Source organism: Mandrillus leucophaeus, unplaced genomic scaffold (assembly GCF_000951045.1).
Source record: "Mandrillus leucophaeus isolate KB7577 unplaced genomic scaffold, Mleu.le_1.0 Scaffold811, whole genome shotgun sequence".
In the NCBI taxonomy this organism is placed as follows: Eukaryota; Metazoa; Chordata; class Mammalia; order Primates; family Cercopithecidae; genus Mandrillus; species Mandrillus leucophaeus.
This window is the reverse complement of record NW_012108820.1, coordinates 553403-578583: the sequence shown is the minus strand read 5'-3', so window position 1 is coordinate 578583 and position 25181 is coordinate 553403. Positions and strand designations below refer to the sequence as shown.

Genomic DNA, 25181 nt, shown 5'->3' with positions numbered 1-25181 from the left:
CTTAGCCAGTTGTTGGGGGAGTTGAGGGGGGGCTGTAATCCCAGCTCCTCGGGACACTGAGGCAGGAGAATCACTTGAACCCAGGAGGCGGAGGTTGCAGTGAACTGAGATTGCACCACCGCACTCCAGCCTGGGCGACAGAGTGAAGAAAAAAAAAAAAAAAAAAAAAAAAAAAAAAGACAAAACAAGTAATCTAGAGATTATCTAGAGATTACTTAAAGTATATGGAGGATGTGTGTAGGTTAAATGCAAATACTATGCCATTTTATATCAGGGACTTGAGCATCCATGAATTTCGGCATCCAAGGGAGGTCCTGAAACCAATCCTCCAGGGATACGGAGGGATGACTGTATTAAAAGTCAGAGGTTATTTCTGCAACCAGCAGCACGACACGCTGTAGTTCTCTGCATCTACCTCTCTTCTTTCCCTCCTTGCTCAGAGAACCAAGCCCCTTCCTTTTCTCTAAGGCTGTGACCTCTACCTGCGATCTTGACCCTGTCCATGCCACTGACTTCAAGTCTGTATTTCATTGCTCCTTCTCCCACTTTCAGAATCTTTAATATCATCTGCTCTCCTTTTCTTTATCCTGGAAACACCCACAGATCTTCCCTACCCTTCAAACAAAACAAAAACAAACCTGCCTCAGTCCAACATTCCACTAGGGTTTACCTCTCCTTCCTTCTAAGATAACTTGGAAGAGTTGGCTGCCTTTGTCTACTCCTCACCACCCCCTCACTCCCCAGCCTCTTGTAATCCTGCAGTATGCTACAGAAACAATGCAAGCAAAGACCATAAACACACTTATCGCAGCTAGCTGCTAGCAGTAAGCCAGAACAAGTGTGAGAGAGACAAAGACCTAGATAGAGAGATAGCTGCAAACCCTTGTGAGGCATCTGCTATACGTGGGCACGGCTAGCTACTTTATATCATCTTGTGCAAGACCTTCAGCAACCACATGTGGAGGTTATCAATCACTCCACTGCTCAGTGAAGGAAACTGAGGGCCAGAGAAGTTAAATAAGTTTCTCAACAAACATAAAGAGATCTTGAGATTTTAGTTAACCACAGAGTTCATATGACTCAGCAGTGACACACAGTTCTCGAAAAAGTAACTCATACGTAGATTATTCTAACAGAGTTGGAGTCCATATCTCAGGAACAGCTTCCCTGTACAGAAGACACCTATCTGCATAGGTGTTCTTAGAAAGAACACAGGAAGAGGAGAGGTGACCCAATGGCAAGGGACTCCAGAAACGATAGGCTGAAGAGGGGGATGTGACAGCTGACACTGTAAACACAGAAAGAGCAGGCACGGTCTAAGTGATTTTAGGGAACAGCACCAGGACTGCTGGATAAAAGGCGCAGGGCTGCAGATTTCAGCTCAATATAAGACAGAACTTCTTGAACAGTGAGTGCTTGAATGAATGAATTGGAGGCAATATGCATGGAGCAAGTGTCTACTCTCTAAAGTCAGGTGATTAGGTTTTAATCCCAGCTTCACGACTCCTGACCTTGGGACTTTCAACCAACGCTCCAAATTCTCCATGATTCACTTTGCTTATCTGTAAAACAGGAATAAATCATGTAGTATGTATTTCTAGGCTGGGCTCATGCCTGTAATCCCAGCACTTTGGGAGGCCAAGGCAGGAGGATCACTTGAGGTCAGGAGTTCGAGGCCAACCAGGCCAACATGGCGAAACCCTGTCTCTACTAAAAATACAAAAATTAGCCGGGCGTGGTGGCACATGCCTGTAGTCCCAGCTACTCAGGAGGCTGAGACATGAGAATCACTTGAGCCTGGGAGGCGGAGGTTGCAGTCAGCTGAGATTGCACTACCGCACTCCAGCCTGGGCGACAGAGTGAAACTCAATAATAATAATAATAATAATACATATTTCTTTATTCACTTGCATACACTTATAAAGACCTGTCTTTGTGCCAGGCAGTGTCCTGGGTGCAGGGGACTAAAGCAGGGTGAACAAAACAGGTACAGTGAAGGAAAGGTCAGCCTACAGTGACCTCTCTAGTCTCTGCAAAGGCAGTTGCGTGAGTGGGTGAGTGCGAGGATTAAATGGTGCAAAGATTACATGAGATAATACTAAGCACCGCAGGAAGCACCATTCTTCACACAACGCAAGCTTTCAATCCATGCAACAATTGGAAAGGCAAGCTTGGAAGGTGGTGAGTTTTCTGAACACTGCAGTGTTCAGGAAGAAGCAGCTGTGGTGGTTACTGTAAGGAAGATTCCTGCTTTGGGGGAACTTCATGAGTCTATGATTCTGTTTCTAGAGCCTATCAAACCCCAGGTTGGATGGCAAAGTCTTCCAATATGGTGCTTGGGAGGTTTCTTGCGAGTGTGTGTATGTGTTGGGGTAGAAATTGTAACAGCAGCTCCATTTCCCTCCTTAGCACTATGCTCACAAATCCTTATGACTCCAGGGCCATAATGTCGCCAAAACTTGGAGGGGCCTGCCTCTCTTGGGGGAAAGAGGACACTGCTAATGCCTGCCAGCTCCCCCTACAACGAGAGCAGATGCAGAACAGCCTCCACATCCTTCCTCTGCCATCACTAAGTGTAGCTCAGGGGCACTGAGCCCCTCCCCTCAGCTCACATTTCTCCCCAATCACTTTCTCCAAATACAGTATGTGCTTCCCAGGTTTGCATCACGTCCAAGCTGCTGGTACCTTGGCTGGAGAAGTTGGAGGCTCTCTGCCTGCTACTCATAAGAAATGCATCTATGTAATTAAAAGCCCCAAACTGGGGAGACAGATTTGAGCCCAACTCCTGTCTCCTTGCTGACCAGCCATGCAATGAAGCCTTTCTTCTCTCAAAAGCCAGTGCCATAGTATTGGCCAATGAGCCCATTTGCTGCATTCTCTGGGAAACCAAGTTTTGATAGTTCTGGTCCAGGTTTCTTAGAACAATGTATTTGAAACTCGTTCTATTTTTCTAAATCTGCATTCTGCTGGATCAAGCTGGAAAGGGTTACAAGTTTGAAGATCTTGATGACTAAACAATGTTTGAAAGGCAGAGGAGGACATTGCACCAGGTGGGCCGACTCTGCCCAATCACAGAAAATCAGGCTCTCGAAGTACGGAGAGAGTGCAGAGCCCAGTGCAGTCATGGGTGCATGTGGAACTGTGCCTCACTGTCTTAGGACGCAGACTGGGTGCAGTGCCTGGTAACACCATGGAAATCTTTCTTTAACTAACAGGAAGTGTTCACAATGGCATTTTAGGGTATGAGGAAGAAGAAAGGCAGGGTTTTTGCATATTTTTTTTGAATTCTGTAAGGTAGGTCTATGGTTGTAACATTGAGGTGAATTAGAATTGCAAAAAGAGGCTTGGACATACATCTGGATCTTTGGGATCACCTAAAAACTCACAGTTAAAAACAAATAGTCGTGTTATCTCCCAAGTTATTGAATGTTTTGCCACCTCCACTGAGAGGTATATGAGGGGCTCTGCTGTGGTTTCATTGGGACCACAGAAATTCCCTTACTGAGCACAGGCAGGAGAACTGTGCAAAGTCACTCTGACCACACATTGCCTCAGCTGGCTCCCAAGGGGCAGCTGTGACAATGGAGGGACAGAGGCAGTGACGTGCAGGCCATCACGCTCCAGCCCAAAAAATTAGCTCCCTGCTGGTCCGTGCTGGTATCTCCTCAACCAGGAAGCCCCCAGCACACTCATCATTTCCAGGAACTCTGTTAGTGAGGCCACTGTGCCCTGTGGTCTCTAAAAAGTCTAGGTCTCCAGACTGTGGCTGTCAGGACTCAGACATCTGGCCATCTTTAATCTTACCTCCACCTCCCACTTGTCCCACAGAAGAAGATTTAATCCTATCTGTCAAAAAGAATTCGAAATCTCACACCCACCTCAATCTGAACAGGGTTTGCTAAACCATGATGGCAAAGCCCAGGATAAAGCCCTGGGTAGAGCAGGGCCAGTTCCCTAGTGCACCTCCGTTAGGAGAGGTGAGGAGAACCTGTCCTTGAAATGGAGAGCTCTGAAGCTTCCCCTAGCTCAGCTCTGAATCGAGAGGGAGCCGGACAGGGTGAACTCAAACTTCGTAGCAGAGTTCAGCCCTAACTGCACAGACAGGTGAGGGGGCACAAGGTCCCCTGTCCACCGATGCCCCTCAGTTTTATTGATGGGTGTCAGGGGAGAGGTGAATAAGTGAATACTAGAGCTGAATAAGTGCTGGCCACCTGCCCACCCATACAGCTACCTTTGCAGAGACTGCAGGCGTGGCCGCAGGCTGACCTGTCCATCACTGGAGCTGTTTTGTTCCCTGCTCTATTCCCCCATACCCAGAATACTATCTGGCCCAGAGCAGGGTCTCTGCACATGTATGCAGGTTGAATAAAGGAATCCTTGCCAATTTACAGGGCCAAGGGAGCCCCGTGTGAAACCGTAAGGGCTCAAGGAAATGGTGGCCTAAATAAGCCATTTGTTCCCTCTCTGAGCCACAACTTCGTTGTATGTAATTTAGTATAAAAATGTTTGGGTCAGAAAACCACAAAGTATAGTTCTTATAGAAAACATACTTGGAGTGTACGAAGCTGGGCCTTTCTGCCCTGGAGGCCGAGGGGGAGGCTTGCTCTGTGCCCAGGAGGCTACATCACCATCATCTGTCCACACTCAAGATGGGGGAAAATAGAATATCCCAAAGTGATTCAATACTCAAAGTTCCAAAACGTGACAGCGTGTCAATGTTCAGTAACCACCACGAAGCTACAGCAGCTGCCCTTAGTAATTACTCTTTTTTTTCTCTATCTTAATAAATACAAAACGCAAAGGCACTGGAGATACTTATGAAAGTGGTCTGAGGCAGTCCTAACTCAGAACTTCAGGGAGACAGCGCTACACAGTCCTCCCTTTTCCAGATCTAGGTATCCTGCTTGTTTTTTTTTTTTTTTTTAACTAATAGCGGAATAATGGAAATGCAAATGCTGAGCAGGACAATTTTCCTCTCTCTCTCTCTCTCTCTTTCCGAAGTATACAATGCATATGAAAAATGCTTCTAAAATTATACATGCTGGAGAAAAAAAAAGGTGTCACAAAAATAAAACCATGTTTCTTCAGAAGAACAAAAGAAAAAAGTAATATAGAGGAAAAATAATAAGATGATTTTTCCTACACACCTACCAAAATCACTCTTGTTAGACTGCAGATGACTGGGAACTTCAATTGCGCTGCAGAAGTTAGACAAGCCCCGTGTCTGCGTAAATGTGTATATCATGTTCCCTTTCTAGTCTTCTTACCTTCCACCTCTTGCCTGGCTACATTAATCAATAGCTAAAATGCTGATCATAGACACTTCAGTGAGGGTTTTAGCAAAAGTCTTCAAGTTGCAGCCCTGGCTCTAAAAATGGGACCAGTCATCACCACGAAAGTGAAAGACTAAGAGGAGGAAAACGCCAAATTTACACAGAAATACACACAACCCTATACATTCAAATAAAAAGAAGCAAATAAAGATAAGGTAAAAGTGTGTGTGCGACACAATAGTTTAAGCCTGACTTCCAAACACCCATCAAAGAAAATCTCCCCTTCTGTCCTTCCCTGAGTAAAAGGTTTTCCTTACCGTTCTGGACCACGCTGATGAGGGTGACAATGGCCAGCAGGACAACATTGCCTACAGCTTCTTGATCCATGTTTGCTTCAGGCTCTCCGGAGAGGACTGCTCTGGCTCCGGCCCCACAACCTGCCCTGTACAGGAAGGGGAAGTGAGAGCTTGCACTCTTTCATCATTAGAATTTCTGAAGATCCCCAGCACAATGACACAGTGCCTCCTTCTTCCCTTTTTTTTTTTTTTTTTAAACTAGCCACCAAAATGCCCTGGCTGTGGTTCAGTGTGACCTATCAGGAGAAGCAGGGCTTGGCAGAGGAGCAGACAAAGCCAGCACACTCTCCTACACTTCCTTGTCATGGGAAACTTCCCTGGGAGTCTCCAGAACGAATCCTGGATCCAAGACTATGACCAGCATGAGCCCAGCACAGGCACCAGAGAATCTGGAAGCTGCCATCATCTCTGACTTCAGCAAAGAGAAAGAAGGGAAAGAAAACCCAAAACTTTCAGGTCAGACAGAGTGGTATAAGCCTGTAACCCCAGCACTTTGGGTGGCTGAGGTGGGAAGATCGCTTGAGCCCAGGACTTTGAGGCTTCTGTGAGCCAATGACTATGACACTGCACTCCAGCCTGGGCAACAGAGAAAGACTGTCTCTCACACACACACAAATGTAAAATGAAACTTTAAAACCATTTATAGAACACCAAAAGATCTGTGCCCCAAGTACTGTCCTTCTTTCTTTGAATTCCAAGAAAAAAAGTGAACACTTAACACACAGTAGGGCCCTCAGTAGCAGCCACATAAGGTTTGAATGAAGGAAGGAATCAATGGCAGTGGGGAGGGACAGCTGATATCTCCATTTCTTCAGAGAAAAGTAATAAAAGGAATTAATGAATTAAACCAAAGAATTAAAACCAAACCAAATAATTGGCAAAAGGCAGAAATAGAGTTACAGATGATCCCTAAGGGAAGTTTCCAAAGGATTGTTAAACACTGCAGCTGGCTTTTCTGAGGCAATTGTCGAAACGCCTTCCTGGAAATTCTTTTCAACTTAGTACGAGTAGAGCGGCTGTGCTTTCTGAGAGAGTGTAAGCGTGGACCTGCCGGGTGGGTGAGGTGGCTGTCTGGTATTCTGCAGCTCAGCTCAGTGTGAATGGCAATCCCTCCGAGGTTACATGGCAAATGCAAAACATCTGCAACCTTTGTACCAGACTCAGCTATTTGGCATTGGATAAGAGGTGCTTTTATCAAAACTTCACTTTGAAAGGGAACATGGACCACTGTAACTGGTGGCAGCAGGGAGGGCTGCGTCTCGGCTTGGAAGAGGTCAGTGTAGGGGAAGATATTGCTCCCTCAGACATACAGTGCCAGAGGCCAGCTTGAGTGCCCTCGGTTCATCTGAGAGAGAAAGGCTGGTGGAGGCAATGTGCAGAGTTGCAAGCGGGAAAGCCAGCAGCCAGGGCAGTCGGGCTGGTCATGACACACTTGGGTACTCCCTGAGTACCTAGGGCACTTTGTAGAGTGTAGACTTTATATTAGCCAAGGCTCTCCAAATAAACTGAACCAATAAATGAATAAATCTCCATATATACATACACACACACATCTCTCCATATGTGTATATATATAGATTTTTATATATGGAGATTTATATATGGAGATATATATATATATATGGAGACAATGAGGTACAGTTCCACATGCACCCGTGACTGGGTTGGGCTCTGCACTCTCTCTATACTTTGAGAGCATGATTTTCTGTGATTGGGCAGAGCTGACCCACTTGGTGATCCACCCTCCTCTGCCTTTCAAACATTGTTTAGTCATTATATATATATATATTGCAGATTTATAATAGAAATTGGTTCACATGCTCATGGAGACCATGAAGTTTCATGGTTTGCCATCGGCAAGCAGGAGACTCGGAATAGCTGCTGGTGAAGATGAGTCTGCATTCAAAGGCCTGATCATCAAGCAGGGCAATGGTGCAAGACCCCGTCTGAATCCAAAAGCTGGAGAACCAGGGGCTCCAGTGTCCAAGGGCAGGAGAAGATGGATGGCCCAGCTCATGAAGAAGAGGGAATTTGCCCTTCTGCCCACTTTTTGTTCTATGCAGGCCCTCAGTGGATTGATGACACCCACCACGTTGGTGAGGGTGGGAATTCTTTACCCAGTCCACTGATTCCAGTGCTGATCTCTTTCAGAAACACCCTCACCAACACACCCGGAAAAAACATTTCACCAGCTACCTGGGCATTTTTTAGCTCAATCAGTTTGACATAAAATTAACTACCACAGAGTTATTACAAGATTGGTTAGAGCTCAGCACTTGCAAGATTTGTATATTCACCTTAGTGAGATCCAGTTCATACCTGCAGTTTGGTAAGTTTCAGGGGATGTTTGGGTTTTGGTAGCCAAGGACTTTGAACCCCATAGAGTTAGCCCTTCTAACATTTACCACGTCTTAGTGACAATGCATCAGAAGTGAAGGCCAGTCCTCTTACAAAGTATTCCAGTTGCAAGCATTAGAAACTTAGCTCAAACTAGTTTAGGCAAAAAGGAGAATTTATTCACTCAAAGAGTCTAAAAATCTGACAACCGAAGTTGAAAAGAGTAGAGATGTGGTTAGGCCTTGGAGCTAGAAAGCTTTCTCTATCTTAAATGTTGCACTCTTAAATGGGATTCTCTCTCTCCTGCCCTTCCCCTCTTTTTACTCTCTCTTCTGTCCCTTTCTCTCTGTCTCTTCCCCTTCTCTCTACCTCTGTCTCTTTCTTCCAATCTCTCATCTCTCTCTCAGCTTCTCTTAGCGTGTCAAACGTATTCTCTCTGGAGGCCTATTTCCTGGAGATATCCTCACCATCTCTGGAGTTTTACATTTTACAGCTTCTATCACCTGTCAAAGACTGACTTCTCTCATCTAATCTCTTAGGACAGCCTCATTGGCCCAGGCTGCCCTGGTGTCCATTCTTGGAGAGGTCAACCAGATGGCAGGAGAACGAAGACCCTGGTAGTTCTCGCAATTATCATATGGCAGAGGGGTACTAACCCCGCAAAGAAAAACTGGGAGGAGGGAATGAGAGGTGTATTTACTGTTGCACTTGATGGTCCAATACTTATAATCCCCAGATTAAAATTTCCAGTTTTTAAAGAAGTTTCTCAATCCTACACACTTCTGTCTTTAAAACTCATCCCAATCTGCCGGCACACGAAAACAGCACCTACGGGGACCAACATGGTCAGCCCCCACCACCACTGGAAACCTTCCGGGCTCCGTGGAACGCAGGGACCCACACCTTCTGGGGCCCCACACATGGGAGAAAAGTCCAGCCATTCGCGCTTTAGAAGGCCCAAAGGCGCCTGGAGAGGTGCTGGGCGCCCCTGCTCTGAGCTCCTCGGAGTCACCCGCAGGGGCAGCCGGCGCGCAGAGCACGTGCAGAGGCCCGGGGATGGAGGGAGTCCACTTCACCCGGAAGAGCGTGTTAATAGCCGAGACGGCCATTAAATTACAGAGCGCACATTAAGATTCTGGCTGCGGCTGCAGAGGAGCACTTATCAGAGGTGAAGCTCTGGAAATGCCATTCATCTCAATAGAGAGCTGCTGAGACAGAACAAAAAGACGAGGGGCGCCGGGAGAGTCAGGGAGGGGAGCGCAGCCTGCCCCGCCTGCCCGGATTCCCGCACAAGACCACCTGGCCGCAGCCCAGAGCAGCCCAGAATTTGGAGGCGCTGAGCGGCTGTGTCGTGGGGACCTAGTCTGTGCTGGACATTGCACCCAGAGCCTCACGTTTGCTCCTCAGTGCAACCCTCTGAGGGACAAATTACCCGCCTCCCATTGCCCAGAAAGTGAAACTGAGGTTCAAAGGGGTTAAAAATGTGGTCAAGGGCCTGGCACGGTGGCTCCCGCCTGTAGTCCCAGCATTTTGGAAGGCCGAGGCTAGAGGATGGCTTGAGTCCAGGAGTTGGAGACCAGCCTGGGCAACATAGCAAGACCCCCGTCTCTAGAAAAAATAAATTAGCTGGACGTGGTGGCAGACCTTTAGTCCCAGCTACTCGGGACTGAGGCAAGAGGATCGCTTGAGGCTGTGGAGATGGAGGCTTCAGGGAGCTGTGATCTCAACACTGCACTCCAGCCTGGGCAACAGAAGGAGATCCTGTCTTTTAATAAAAAAAAAAAAAAAATGTGGTCAAGGCAGAGACCCACATAGCAAGGAGCAGAACAAGGGTTCAAGCCCAGGCCGGTCTGGCTTTAAAGTCTGGGGTTTTAATCACCCTACGTGGTGCTACTGGAGTCGTCTTCAGAACCTGGGGCTCCCTGGTCCTTCTGCATTTATGCCTGGCAATCCCCTCACAGGCTAAAGCACTGAGCACTGGCCCCTCAGCCCTGAAGAGAGATTTTTAGAAAGGAAAGAAAGGAAGACATATGCACTTCACAGGAAATAACATATCCCCACGACATCTGACCGTTAGCAAAGATAATTTTACAAGAAATATCCCACAGCGACAGCCCACCCCTCTCCCGCCCATCCCCTGCTCCCAGCGCCCTCCGTAATTATGCATATGCTGCACTGATCTGTGTGTGACAGGTTAGTTAGACAAATGTGCTGGGAGTAGGCAAGAATAATTAGCACATTCATTAATTAGAGTACTGTTAGTAGTTTGACTGTGAAGGACAACCATTTGTCAACAGAGAGCAGGACAGCTGGGGCCAAGGAGTGACTCAGGGGGGCAACAATTCAGGGATGCCAAGGCTCTGCCCAGCTGCTGTTAAAAATCCTAGGAGCTGTGCAGACACTTTGCGTCAACATGCCTCCATCGCCATGGCAACAGGGCCACTATGCCCGGCTGTCAGCCTACAACATTCACGTGGCCTTCATCCTCACTTCAGGGTACACGTTGCCATCTCATGACATCTCTTCCCTCCACTCCCCATTCAGGGTTGCCCTCTCTGTTCATTAGGACGAGGATTGACTGGTGGTGAGGGAGAGGGGCAGGAGGTGGGATCAGTGCCAAGCAGGGCATAGAAATACAGCCCAGGTCTACAGGCTGGAATTATGGATGGTTACACAACAGTTCCTTTTCATTTCAGTTAGTCTCAAGAATATTCAGACCAATATTGATCTGAATGATAAGTGATATGAACAGAGAGACCAGGCATGGTCTGTTCCAGATGTCACATGCCAGTGGTGTCTGTGAGAACCAAATCAACCTGGTTAAAGTGTCGTTTCTCCTTCCCCGGCCACAATCAGGTGGCCTTTCCTTCCATGAATGGCTAGCTCATGGTTCTGAACAGAATTGAACTAAATTGAGATGAATCCTCATGCCATCCTGTAGCTGAAGAAACAAAGATAGTGAATTTGCTGTAGCTCATATGCTATTGATTAAACTCCATACATGCTCAGAGTGCTTTACAGAGATGACCTTCTTTCTCTAGAATCTTAAATTGTAAGCTGATCGTATCGGTGCAAAGTGAGCAAATAGAAGGCAAAGTCCATAGCCATTCACACAGATAGCAGGAAGCCAATGTAGTATCTGCAAAACCCCTTCCTTTTCCCATTACAAACTCACACCACACAGTGTATTGCTTATGCGTTTGTAGGAAAATGAAGCAAATGACACACGCATATGGAAAATATCACGTAGTGCGTTGTGTAAGAAAACGAAGGTCAAGGCCGGATGCCATGGCTCACACCTGTAACCCCAAAACTGTGGGAGGCCGAGGCGGGCAGATCACCTGAGGTTAGGAGTTCAAGACCAGCCTGGCCAAAATGGCAAAACCCTGTCTCTACTAAAAATACAAAAATTAGATGGGTGTAGTGGTGTACACCTGCAATTCCAGCTCCTTGGGAGGCTGAGGCAGGAGAATCGCTTGAACCTGGGAGGCAGAGATTGCAGTGAGCCAGGATCACGCCACTGCACTCCAGCCTGGGTGACAGAGGGAGACTCCATCTCAAGAAACAACAACAACAGGTTAGACATGGATTTCTTTGCTCCAGACTTAGCTTTATCTGTTTTGTAGGCTATCCAAGGAAAGGAGGTCGGTCATGGGCATGGCCTGCCTTGGGAACATTCAGTTCTGATAGGATTAAAATTCGTCATGCCCATATATGCTCAGTTAATTTTTGACGAAGTAATTCAATGGGGAAAGGAAAGTCTTTTTAACAAGGGTGTTAGAACAACTGTATATTCTTATGGGAAAGAAAATGAACCTTGACCCTTTCAAAAAATCACACAAATTATAACTAGAAGTGGGTCTTAAACATAAACATAAAAACTAAAAATATAAAGCTTCCAAAAGAAAACATAGGAGAAAGTCTTTGTGACCATGAAGAAGGCAAATATTTTTTAGATAACACAAAAAGCATGAGCCATCCAAGTAAAAAAACAAACAAACAAAAAAAACAAAAAACAATAAATTAGACTTCATCAAAATGTAAAATTTCCACTCTTCAAATAACAACAGATATTTTGCTAAAAAAGATATACATATAGCCAGTAGGTACATGAAAAGATGTTAAACATCATTAGTCACCAGGGAAACACAAATTAAAACTACAATGAAATAACACGATACACCTATTGGAATGGTTAGCAAGGGTATGGAGCAACTGGAACTATCAATCATTGCTGGTAAGAATGTAAAATGGTAAATGTAAAAACGGCAACATGCTGGGAAGAGTTTGACAGTTTCCTTTTCGTTTGTTTGTTTGTTTTTTAGAGACCAACTTTCTCACTCTGTCACCCAGGCTAGAGTGCAGTGGTATGATCATAGCTCACTATAACTTCAAAGATCTGGGCTCAGGCGAATCTCCCACCTCAGCCTCCTGAGTAGCTGGGACTACAGACACACACCACCACACCCTGCTAATATTTTTTATTTCGTAGAGACAGGGTATCACTATGTTTCCCAGACTGTTTGAACTCCTAGCCTCAAGCAATTCCCCCACGTTGGCAGTTTCTTAAAAAGCTAAACATACACTTACCGTATGTCCTAGAAATTTCACTCAGGTATTTCATCATTAGAAATGGAAATATATATTCTGTATCAGTCAGGGATTGACCAGAGATGCAGAACCACTAGACAATATTGTATATTTTTAAATATATATACACATATATTTTTAAGTGATTCATTATAGGGATTAGACCATATGCAATTAAGGAGGCTGATTAAACAGTCTGAGTGTGGTTTTGTTTTCTGGAGTTGCTGTAACAAAGTAGCACAAACTGAGTGGCTTAAAACAACAGAAATGTATTGTTTTACAGTTTTAGGGAATAAAAGTCTAAAAATCAAGGTGTCGGCAGGGTCATGCTCCGTCTAAAATCACTAAGGGAGGATTCCTTCTTGCCTCTTCCTGGCTTCTGGTTATAATCCTTGGCTGGCAGCTGCCACCACCTCCATCAGCACATGGTGTTCTCCCCTGGCGTCTCTGTCTTCCTGTGGCCATCATATAAGGACATTGGTTGTATTGAATTAGGAGCCCATCCTGAGCCAGTATGCCCTCATCTTAATTAATTAGATTTGCAATGATGCTGTTCTCAAATAAGGTTACATTCTGAAGTCCTGGCAGGTAGGGCCTCAACCTACCTTTTGGGGAAACACAATTCAACCTTTAACAGTGAGGCTGCTGTTTCTGTGGCTGGAGCTGAATCCTAAACTCTAAAGGGGAGACTGTCAGGAAGGGAAGGAAGGCATGACGTGTGAGAAGCAAGGACAACCCAAAACCCGCAAGACTGAGCTGACACTGAAATTTGCAAGAAACCACAGGATGGGCTGGAACCCGTATCTATCACTCACCAACATGAAGCCCCAACTTCAACGTTGGGGTTTTCTGCAGAAGAATCTGATGCCTTCATCACAGAGCAGTCAGAGAAACTGAAGGAGTTTCCAGCAGAAGCTGGAACAGCTGTGAGCTCAGCCACTGACCTAAGCCAACCAGATGATGGGCAGATTCCCAACAATGTGAGACAGAGCCACATGCCCTCCCTGACCTGCTTAGTGTAAAAAGATACTGCTCCTTCACTCCCACCTTCCTCATCTCATGTGAAATGTCTCCAGTGGCCCACACTAATCTAGAGGTACATAGGAAAAGTGAATTTGGGGAAACATGGCTCTAGTGTAGGCACATTGACACAATACAGATCTACCAGGGCTTACCTGGTGTTAGCTTAGCATCCATTCGCACCTCTTAACCATGCTAAAGTTGCCTTCCAAAAAGACCATGGTGACTGGGCACAGTGGCTCACACCTGTAATCCCAGCACTTTGAGAGCCCAAAGCAGGTGGATCACTTGAGGCCAGGAGTTCAAGACCAGCCTGGCCAACATGAAGAAACACCTTCTCTACTAAAAATACAAAAATTACCCTGGCGCACCTGTAATCCCAGCTACTCTAGAGGCTGAGGCTGGAGAATCACTTGGACCCAGGAGGCAGAGGTTGCAGTGAGCCAAGATTGCAGCCTGGGCCGCAGAGTGAGACTTTGGGGGGGGGGGGGGAAGGGCAAAATCATGCTCCACCTAACAATGAAACTTTCTCTCATCCAGTAGAAAATGCACTAACCCTCTTCTCTTTATTCATCTTTGAGTGATATTCATTCTGCTTGTAACTAAGTCGCATTCCTTTTTTGATATCTTATAACTTAATACTGAGATATAAAGTTAACTACCATTAACACATATTATGTTTTATAGTAGAGAAATTGAATAGAGGAATAGGAAAAAACTGGTTAGCTGGTGTGGTGGTGCATGCCTGTAGTCCCAGCTACTCGGAGGACTAAGCAGTAGGATCAGTTGAGCCCAGGTGTTGAAGACCAGCCTGAGCAACATAGTGAGAGTTCATCTCAAAAAATAATAATAAATGAATAAACTGGTTAATATATGCACAAATACATTTATATCAAGATAAACAAGAAATATTCAACACTATCACCTTCCTCATTTCTCAAACTGGTTGTGTGGTTTTTGACTGACATTTATAACTACCTTCCACTACTCATTCTATATTCCCTTTGGAATTCCCCATGTTCATGAATAGGAATTCCAAGGGGAACATAGATGGAATATAGATGGATATAGATGGATACAGATAAAATATTCTCCTTGAAATATGCCCACCTCAGTGAGTCCAAGTCCCTTGCCTGGTGGCTCAAATCTTCATTCCTGAAGGGCCTGGACCACAATCAGTCCTCTGTGTGCTAGGTTGGTGTCGCTTTCTATTGACATTAGTCACAGACACATAGAGTACATACTCCTCACCCTCATTGTGAAGTGACAGTCCAATTTCTCCTTGGTAATTAGGATCAGTCACCCCAGGTGGGAAAGGAACCCCCTTCCTTGCTTGTGTATTCACTGGCATGAGGAGATGGCGAACTGAGCTGTCAGTTTAGTGGAACCACCATTGTATTCCCTGATGGAAGCATTCCCCCCATAGGAACTGAGATTTCTGCAATAGCAGAGCCCAAAGTTACAGGAATGGGAAGGAAAAATTACTACTCAAACACCAGGGTGTTAGTGAGAAAAGCCACTCCCGTTTTGACCCCATGATTCTTGGACCCATGAATCTTGACAGTGGGAGAAATAGTATCATGTATTGGCCACTGACTTAAAGCATCCTGGAGGACATAACCCCAGGCCAACAAGGTGTTGCTGCCCAGCTGGTGCTTTCACTGAGCCTTTAAAATCCATTCCACTGTTCTAATCTGGCCACCTGCTTCACTGTGAGGCCAGTGAAGCCCGTGATCAGAAGCTCATATCTGTACTTCCTTTGCTGTAAGATTACTTCCTTGGTCAGAAGCAATGGTGGCTGAAATTTTATAACAAATAAAATTAAGCCCATGGATGGCGGGTTTGGCAGAGCATTGTAGTCAGGGAAGGCACATCCATGTCTAGAGTAAATGTCTCTTCCAAGGAAGACAAAGCACTGCCCCTTCCATGATGGAAATGGTCCAATGTAATCAACCTTCCACCAGTTGGTTTTCTAGCCCAGGGAATGGTGCCATATTGGCATAGATTTCTATCTTGGCAGGATGAACACTCGGCAATGGCTGGAGCCAAATTGGCCTTGATGAGCGGAAATCCATGTTGCTGTGTCCATACATAGCCCTGCCCGCCTGGTCATGATATATGTAAGCCCGTTGGGCAACAGTGGCTGGGGAAATAGACTAATGCTGTCAGAATGAATCATCTTATTCAGCTGATTTTAAAATCCTCTTCTGCTGTGGCTGCTGTTTGGTTAACATTCATGTGGGATATGTATTCTCATGTTTTGTGTGTATTCACAGAATTCTATCCATATACCTCTTCCCCAGGACTCCTTGTCACCGGTGTTCTAATCAAGTCTCTTGGAAGTTCCTGATCATCAGACTAAACAATTAACCACTCTCTGTGATTTTGTGTAAATCTGTAACTTATGGCCATCTTCTCTTCTAGGCAAAATGAACACCCACTTGTATTTCTCTAAGTTCTGCCCACTGAGGGGGTTTTCCTTTGGCACTGTCCTTCAGGGGTACCCCAGAGTAGAGCTGTAGTGCCTCAGCTAGCCACTTCGGGTAGTACCAGCACTATAAACTATGCTCCAATTTGTTTTTTCCTCCATCAAGTAGGCATAGGAAACTCCCCGTGAAGCCACAGATGCAGACTGGGAGGGAGCAGTCAACCTGGTAACAGTACTGGCTGGGCCAAGGGCCTGCGCTACTTGCTCTTGCAGCTTATTTGTGCCTGCAGGACCTACTTGGGCCCAATCTCATATTCCATTTGATGATGGAACACTGCTGTGTGCACCCAACTTTCTGCCTTGGGTCAGATGACTCTTGTTCACAATGGACAACTCAGGTCAAAAGACAACATGGTGGCCCATGGTGATGCATTTTGTGTTTATTATTGATAGTAGCTAGAAGATGTTTCTCAAAAGGAGAATAGTTATCTTCAGGGAATGACAGCTTTGCTCCAAATCATTAGGTGCTATGCTGGGGTTCACCTATAAAGGCCTGCCAAAGGCTCCAAACAGCTTCCCTTTCCACTGCAGCTACTTTAAGCACCATCATGTCAGTTGGGTCTTAAGGCCTAAGTGGCAGAGCAGCTTGCCTAGCAGCCTGAGCTTGTATACACAGCCTACATTCATTGTTCTGGGGTCTCATTCAAAACTGGCAGCCTTTAGGTTTCAAAATGGTGCAAAGCTGGAAACAACCAAATGTCCATCAGGCAGTAAATGGATAAACAAATTGTGGTATATTCTTATAATGGAATTATCCAGTAATAAAAAGAACAAACTACTGAGGCACACAACATGGATGAATCTCAAAAACATTATGCTGAGCAAAAGAAGACAGACACAAAAGAGTGAATGCTGTATGGTTCCATTTGCATGAAACCCTAGAAAAGATAAGTATAATTTATAGCAATAGAAAGCAGATCAGTGGTTGCCTGGAGCTGGGGCTAGGGCTGGATATTGACTGGAGAGGGACACTAGAATAAAAATTCCCTCGTTACTGTGAGAACGGCAACAGGCCATGCGTCACCATGACAAAAAACACCTCCCACTAGGCCCTGCCTCCAATATTAGGGATTAAATTTCAACATGAGATTTGTAAGGAACAAATATTCAAACTATATCAGATACAGTTTTACAGGCCCAGATCCTAAAGAGGATCAGATGACATCTGGGCAGGAGAACTGAACGTTATATATCCTCTATGTTCTTTCATTTATTCACTCATTCAACAAATACTTACTGAGCACATATACCATGTGTCATGCACTGGCTTGGTACCAAGCAATAGAACCAGTTAGTGTTAATATTGGTTAGGATAAAGTTCATTTGCGTATAAGCAAAAAATAAAAAATAATAATAATAAGCAATGGCTTAAACACGTAAGCTTTCATTTGCCTCTCGTTAAAGGAATTCCAGTGGTAGGCAAGCCAGGGCTGGTGTGGTCCAAGGTGAACAAGAACATAGGTGCCTTCTTTCTTCCTGTTCTACCCATCATAAAGCGGGCTTCTGCCTTAACATCACCTGATTGCCTGAGACAGCTTTGAAGTGTCTGCCATCTGCACCGCATTTTAGGAAGCGGGAAAGAGAAAGAGTAAGCAGTGAAATGAGGAATTACCTCTTCAACGAGCTTTCCTGGAAATCCCACCCTTCAACTTCCACTTCTATCTTATTGGCCAGAATGTTGTTGCATGGCCATTGCTAGCTTCAGAAAAGATGAGGAATGTAATCTGTCAGCTGGGCACTTTACTGCCTTGAATAGAGCTTGGAATGAATGGGAAACATTTTGGGTAGTCAACTTCCTCAATCTTTTTTTATAAAGGATGTCAGGAAAGTCTTACCAGAGGAAGTGGTGTTTTGGCAAATACAGGAGGAAAGAAGAAACAATATGTTCAAAGATCCTGAGCAAGAGAAAGTCACCATGAAGTTGAGGACCTAAAAAAATATCCATTGAGTGGGAAATCTGATTGAAAAGATGATGTGGGAGGGGTTGGGGAATCACATCACAAAGGGTCGTGCAGGTTCCATTAAGGAGTTTCAAAATGATCCTGGGGGCAAAGAGAAGCCATTTGAGGATTTTAAGAGGAGGAGTCTCACAAATGGTTTTGCATTGTAGAGTAGAGCACTCTGGCTGCAGTGTGGAACACAGATTGGAGAGACCAGCACGGAGACAGGGAGAGCAGTTGGGGTCTGTTCCAGAGAAGAGATGGTGGATTAGACTAGGATGGTGGCCATGGCCTTAGACAGAAATTTGTGTATTGAGAGTCTGTTTGCTAAATAGTAGCTACAAGGCTTAGTGAGGGATAGACAGTGAGGAAAAGGAGTCAATAATGATGCTCAGATTTCTGACTTAAACAACCAGATGAATGTTGGTGCCACTGCCTGAGAAGTCCCTCTTAAGACTCTTTAGCTATCCTGACTCTTACAGTACGTAGTTGGGGCCATTTGGGAATGTTGCTGAAGTTCTCCTTGCTTGGCTGACTTTGGCTATTCTTGAGTAAATGTTTGATAAGCACGATAGCCCTCAAACAACCCATTTGACGGTGGATTGATTGAGACATGGCAAAATTAAACTTGATGCAGATGTATGTGTATTAAAAATGAATGCCCATCTCCTATGGCCTCCTGATAGAGAAGAGAGATGTGTATTCGGCTAGCAGAGAGAAGGAGCGTTGGGTGGGATCAATGAAGAGTCCATGAACCCTGTGCAATGACTGGAGAACTGAATGACAAGCTTCATTTCCCCGGTGTGTGGCTATGGGGTCCCCAGATCTAGGTTAGGGATTCAGTATCCATACCTCATCTTAGGACTGAATTACAACCCTTTCAACCAAAGAGCATCTGCGCCCACAGAGAACTGGGAAGGAAAATTAGAAAAGTGGTTGTGCCCCCCAGAAAACGCTCTCAGGGCACAGCAACCCATTCTCTTAGGGATGAGCAGGGAGAAGAGATTTCTTTTTCTGCCTTTTATTGACAGAAATTTTGCAACATGCAAGGAAATAGGATATTCAGATTAAATGACTGGGCATTCAAATATTCAAAAGTTAAGTTCCTTCCCCCAGCAAAATTAGCCTGACCATATTAACAGAGTTATATATTGCATGAAAGTGGTTTAGTTCCTGTTTTCCTTTTGAATAAACTGGCTAAAAATATTATTGTTTGTGGTGTTAAATGGATTTCATAACTAACACAGGATGTGGCTAAATTCATAGTACTGTGATAATTTTAATTGAATTTTCTGACTCCTACATGTTTGTCAACTTTTAACACTGTATTAAGCATAAGGTTCCAATGTTATTAATATGAAATGCTCACATTCCCTTATGACTGTGATTATATTTTGTTATCATTCCTAAATGTTGTATTAAGTCTATTTAAAAGATATCCCAAGAGACCCTTATATGTTTACTGCATTAGAAGAAAAACAGATGTTCTCACACATCCTGAGAGATAATACAATTTACATTGCGTATGCAGCTTGTTGAGAACCACTTAAAGATCTTTCTAGGTGGCCAGAGGGTTTAAGTAATCCATAGCATCTGACAGCGTGTCGTATTAGAAAATTAGAAAAAAATGCCAATCACATTTTCCAAAAGCAAAAGCACATTTAAAAATTATCCTCTGGAGGCCAGGCGTGGTGGCTCACGCCTGTAATCCCAGCACTTTGTGGGGCCGACGTGGGCAGATCATGAGATCAAGAGATCAAGACCACCCTGGCCAACATGGTGAAACCCCGTCTCTACTAAAAATACAAAAATTAGCTGGGCGTGGTGGTGTGCGCTTGTAGTCCCAGCTACTTGGAAGGCTGAGGCAGGAGAATCCCTTGAACCCAGGAGGCAGAGGTTGCAGTGAGCCAAGATCAGGCCACTGCACTCCAGCCTAGTGACAGAGCAAGACTCCGTCTCAAAAAAAAAAAAAAAAAAAAAAAAATTATCCTTTGGGAAAAAAAAAGGGAGGGGAACAGAACATTTGGACCACAGTCCTCCTGTTCTCAGACTGTGATTGAATTACAATCACAAATTAGAACTGACGTGAGGCTTTCAGCAGAACATCCCGACTGGTTGCCTCACTCACTTGGAACTTGTTCGTAGTCTCACTTCTCTAGAAGAAGCCAACCACCTATGACATAGCAAGAGATGACCCTGGACAATCGAAATAGATTAAATAGGGAATAGTCACTAAACAGTATTGACTTTTGGAAATGCCCTAACCAGCCTGGTTATTTTATGAAGGATTGTAACAAGCTTAGTTCTCTGAAATCTATACCTAGAGCAGATAATAAGCAAGAAAGTAAGGAGAAATAAGGAGAAGGATATGGAAATATTTGTTGAATGCAGCTAAATGCAAGCAGCCTTACACATATTATTTAATCTTTATGACATCCCTATGAAGAGGTATAATTATCCTGGTCCTCAGATGAGGATACTGAGACAGAGAGAGGTCACGCCGTGTGCGTGCACCATATGCATGCAGTGAAGCTGAAATCCTAGCCTAGAGAGTCATTACGTGAACAACAATTACTAACTTCTATGAAACGTTTTCTAGGTATACCAGATACAGCACGTTATATCTATTATAACCCTTAATTCTTACAAAGGACTTTAAATCAACCTCCATTATTGTCACCATGCCTTAGACGAGTGCATTGAGGCTTGGAAAGTGTAGGTTCCTTTCCCACCATTGCACAACTAGCTGACAACTGAGACAGGACTCAGACCTGGTCAGTGTGATGCCTGAGCTCGTGAGATTTCACCACAGCCTGCACTGCGCTGACAGGCACGATGGCAACAGAAGTGGCGACTTGACGGCAGAACACAAAAATAAAGCTAGGCAGGCCAAGACATCCAAAAGATGCTGCTGTCACTCAAGAGGAAGGCAGCAGTTTGGATCAAGGGAAGACTGTGAGACATGTGCCCACATTCTCTGTGAACGTCGGGGAGGGAGAGTGTCCAGGTGTTCAGTGGTCAGCTATGAGCATAGCGGGAGAGGGCTGTCATGACCTCAAAGCTCAGCGTTTTACAGGAGGTCTGGGAGCTACATTGGGCAGCTAGGTCTACCCGATCCCAGCTCCTGATGCGACCTCAGCTTCCACTGTAAACCCCATGTGTTGACCCTGAGCTTTGTGGAATGGAGAGAATAAAAGGCCTTTTTTGAGAAGGTGGCAGGGATGGCAGATTCCAGAGAAAGCGATAGGTGAGAGGAACTTTCAGAGAAGAGGCTGAAGCCACACGAGAGTTTGCAGTTCATGGTGTGAGCTTTCCAAAGGGCACAGTGGATGGGTTTGCAATGGAGAAAAGGATGGAGGAAGGGGGCAAGGATGGGTCAGAGACATGGGGAGAAGAACTGAGCAATAAGGCAGTGTGTAGTTGTGGAGTTATTACAGATATGCATATCTGTAAGAGGTTTTCGTCCACAGTTCCTGGCTCATAACTCCCATAGCCCTTACTACAGTCTTGTGTTACAATGTTGAGTGTGTTAGACCTCAGGGGCAGTCCTCAAAAACAGAATCTTTCGGCCGGGCACGGTGGCTCACGCCTGTAATCCTAGCACTTTGGGAGGCCGAGGCGAGCAGATCACCTGAGGTTGGGAACTTGAGACCAGCCTGACCAACATGGAGAAACCCCATCTCTATTAAAAATACAAAATTAGCCGGGCGTGGTGGCGCATGCCTGTAATCCCAGCTACTCGGGAGGCTGAGGCAGGAGAATCGCTTGAACCCGGGAGGTGGAGGTTGCTGTGAGCTGAGATCGCGCCACTGCACTCCAGCCCAGGCAACAAGAGTGAAACTCCGTCTCAAAAAAAAAAAAAACAAAATCTTTCTGACCTACTCCCCCCACCCCTTTCACCTGCCCCTCAAGGCAGGACTCTAATCTTGCCCCCACCCCACCTTTCTGATTGTGGGTTTTAGGACCCTCCCCAGGGAAGCTCTTGTCCTATACCCTGGGGAAAGAATGTGGGTGTCTTGAAGCTTCCACAAAAACCCAAGAGGGCTAGGTTGGGGAGCTGAACATGTAGGGGCTGACAGGCAGGTGAAGGAGAACTCGTTCATGTACTGAGAGAGTGGTGCACCCCAGCTCCACAGGGTCAGAAGCTCCTGCACTAGGGACCTTTCCACACCTCGCGCTATGCATCTTTCTCTGCCTATTTTTATCCTTTAAAGTGTCCTTCGCGATGAACTGGTAGCTGTGTTTCCCTGAGTTATGTGAGCCACTCTAGCGAATCAATCGAACCCAAAGAGTGGGGTGGTGGGAGCCTCAACCTGAAGTGGATTGGTCAGAAGTTCCGGAGGCCAGCCCTCTGCCTGGGAGAAGGAGGGTTCCGTCTGGAGGATCTGACACTATCTCCCAGTAGACAGTGTCAGAATCGAGTTGGAGGACACCAGCTAGTGTCCGCTGCTTGGGGATTCCCCCACGCCTTTGCTCACAGGAGCCTTCTGCATTGATGACTGTAGTTATGTTGCTGTAAGTGAAGAGGAAAAACTCAATTTGGGAGTTTTTTTCAAACACAGTAGTAAAGAATTTAACACTGCCCAAAAAGAGGTCTGGCTTCTGCCCTCGGCTTCTGAGAGGTGATCTCTAAGGCTCTGAAACATCCTGCCTGCTAGAGGTGTTTTCCGTTGCCTGGGGACATTGGGTCACGGTGTGTGATTTAGAGCAGGGACTGTGAGTGACGTGTAGCGGTGGAGGGTCTGGGAACAGATCGGCCGCATGGGCAGTCAACTGTGCTCCTGTGACAGAATCACAGTAAAGACCCTGGACACCAAGGCTTCCCTGGTGGGGAACACTCCCTGCGTGTTGTCACACGTCAGTGCCAGGAGAGTGGCGCTGTCCGTGACTCCACGGGAGGGGGAGAGGACTGTGGGGGCTCCATGTCGGGCGCTGTCCTGGACTCTGTGCTATGCGTTTCTTCCTTTGGCTGATTTTAATCTGTATTCCCTCCCTATAAGAGATCATAACCATGAGTATAACAACTTTCAGTGAGTTCTGTGAGATCTCTCAGCAAATTATCACAACTCAGGGTGGTTTGGGGAACCCCTTGAACTTGTAGTTGGTGTCAGAAGGCAGGATAGTGTTTTGTGGACTGTGTCCCCTCCCACTTCCAGTTGGCTAAAGGTTCACAGGCCATCACTGACTGTACAAGGGAGGAAGGCTCTTTGCAGGGGGCGCTGATGTTTTAGACAATAACTAAGGAACACAGAGCTGCAAAGTGAGGTAGACTGACCCCCTTAGTCTCTTAAAGCAACACTTCTCAAACGCTAATGTTCATACACACAACATCGGGATCTGATAAAATGCAGATTCTGATTGTACAGGTCCAAGTGCGGCCTGATCCGCATTTTTGATAAGATGATGCTACTGCTCCTTGGAGCACACGTTGAGTGAGAAGGTCTTACATCAACGGTTTCCAGACCGTGTTACATACTGAAATCCCGTAGGGAGTTTTAAATTATCCTCATGTCCAGGCTACACACCATCTAGTGGTATTAGGCTGGCGTCCCTTTCTCATTGCTGCGGTATTGGCAGGTATAGTCAATCAAAGCATGGGGCCAGGTAAAGCTGTGCTGGTGATTGAAAAACACAAGCCAACAATAGAGGTTGAGAGGTTGTGCTTAACAAGGTTGGGAAATACAGAAAAACAAGACTGACAAAGAAGCAAGTAGCTCGGCGTGGGATTCTCCTTGTCCTTGGGGATCTCTTCCTTAGCATGCAGTGGCTATCATCGCCACTCTGACACAGTCCTAGCTACGCAGATTCCCTGCAGCAGCTCAGTTCTGGAGGAGAGCCCAGGTTCAATGGCAAGAGTAGGCAAATGTTGACCCAAACTCAGCATTGCAGTGACATTCTTACCAGGCCGTAAGTGCTGATATTTTACTATGACTGTATTTTTTTTTTATCGCTTTGAATGCTGGATTCGGTAGCTAGGAAAGGACAACCTTAGAGGTCAAAGGGCCACTTGCCTAAAAATAAGGTCCTGAAAAAAAAAAATTACAGAAGCCCAAGGGGATGCTCGTGTGTCATGAAAGGAAACTCCATGGAGGGCTTTTCAGAATGCCTCGGCATCTGAGCACATCCTCCTGGGAAACACCTCCCCAACACGAATGTGGCCTCCACAGAGTTTCAAGAGGAGCCATGGAAAAGGCAGCTGGGGACATTTCCTGGGGAATGGGCCACTTCCCAACCCACAAGTGATGTCCCTGCCTCCCCATCCCACTGTGGGCCTCAGAGGTTCAAACTACCTGTTGCGTCTGCATGGTGTGGACATAGAGGCAGCCAGGGTGAGGAGCAAGCAAGAATGGGCATGCGGATAACCTTGACTCCCAGGGCCCCAGAAGGCACTCACCACCTTCACTCAGGCCACTGCAATGTGGCAGAACTATGCTCCCAAAACTATACTGTTTGTTAGAATAATAAGGAAACTATCATACATTAAGTGCAGTAAATGTGTCAGGCATGGGACTGAGTGCTTTGCACCCAATGTCTCATCTAACATGGACAAAACCTAGTAAGACAGGTATTATATTATAGCCCTTTTTACAGACGAGGTGAAGCTTAGAAAGCCCCAGGAACTTGACCATAGTCACGTGGCAAGTTAAAGCCCGGTTCTCAAAGCCAGGGAAACCCAGCTGTTTCTGAATGCCCAGAGGACTCACGCAACCCATCCAAGGTCACATATTGACCTGGAGAAGGAGCAAGGCAGTGAACCCCAGAGAGAGGACAAGCCTCCTCTGTGTTGTGGTGCCCCGGGACCCATCAGGAAGTGATCTGGCCACAGAGGTGACCCTTTCCAAGCCAAGGGATAGATTCTCAGAACCTTGACACAGCTCAAAGCGGGCAGTACAATGCGTAATAGGATAAATGCCAGGAACGGAGTTGCCCGCAAAGGAAAATGAACACTGTGGCAAGCCCTGAGTTTCCTAACAGGAACCAGAGGCTGTAAGCTAAGTAAAGACATTCAACAAGTGCCCAGGGTGTGACGGTGCAAGCTTAGGAGAGCCTGGGAGCCTTCTCAGAGGCTACAGATGCCCCAGCAGAACGCCCCCCAATGTTTCCCATGTCTAGGATCTTCTCCTCCCCTTTGAAGCATCCAAGACAGCCATCAGCAGGCTGGAGACTATATGCTAGG

General features: G+C 45.9%; 1 protein-coding gene across 2 annotated transcripts in view; it reads right to left on the bottom strand.

The window, feature by feature from the left end:
- ALOX5AP (arachidonate 5-lipoxygenase-activating protein) overlaps nt 1-25181 on the bottom strand; it is a 45085-nt gene that overhangs the window by 18967 nt on the left and 937 nt on the right. Inside the window, exon 2 of one of the 2 annotated variants that reach the window (XM_011967836.1) lies at nt 5591-5715. In XM_011967836.1, the coding sequence (XP_011823226.1) occupies nt 5591-5715 (125 nt within the window). Of the gene's footprint in view, nt 1-5590; nt 5759-25181 lie in introns of those variants that run through there. The other variant, XM_011967837.1, reaches the window with a different exon arrangement.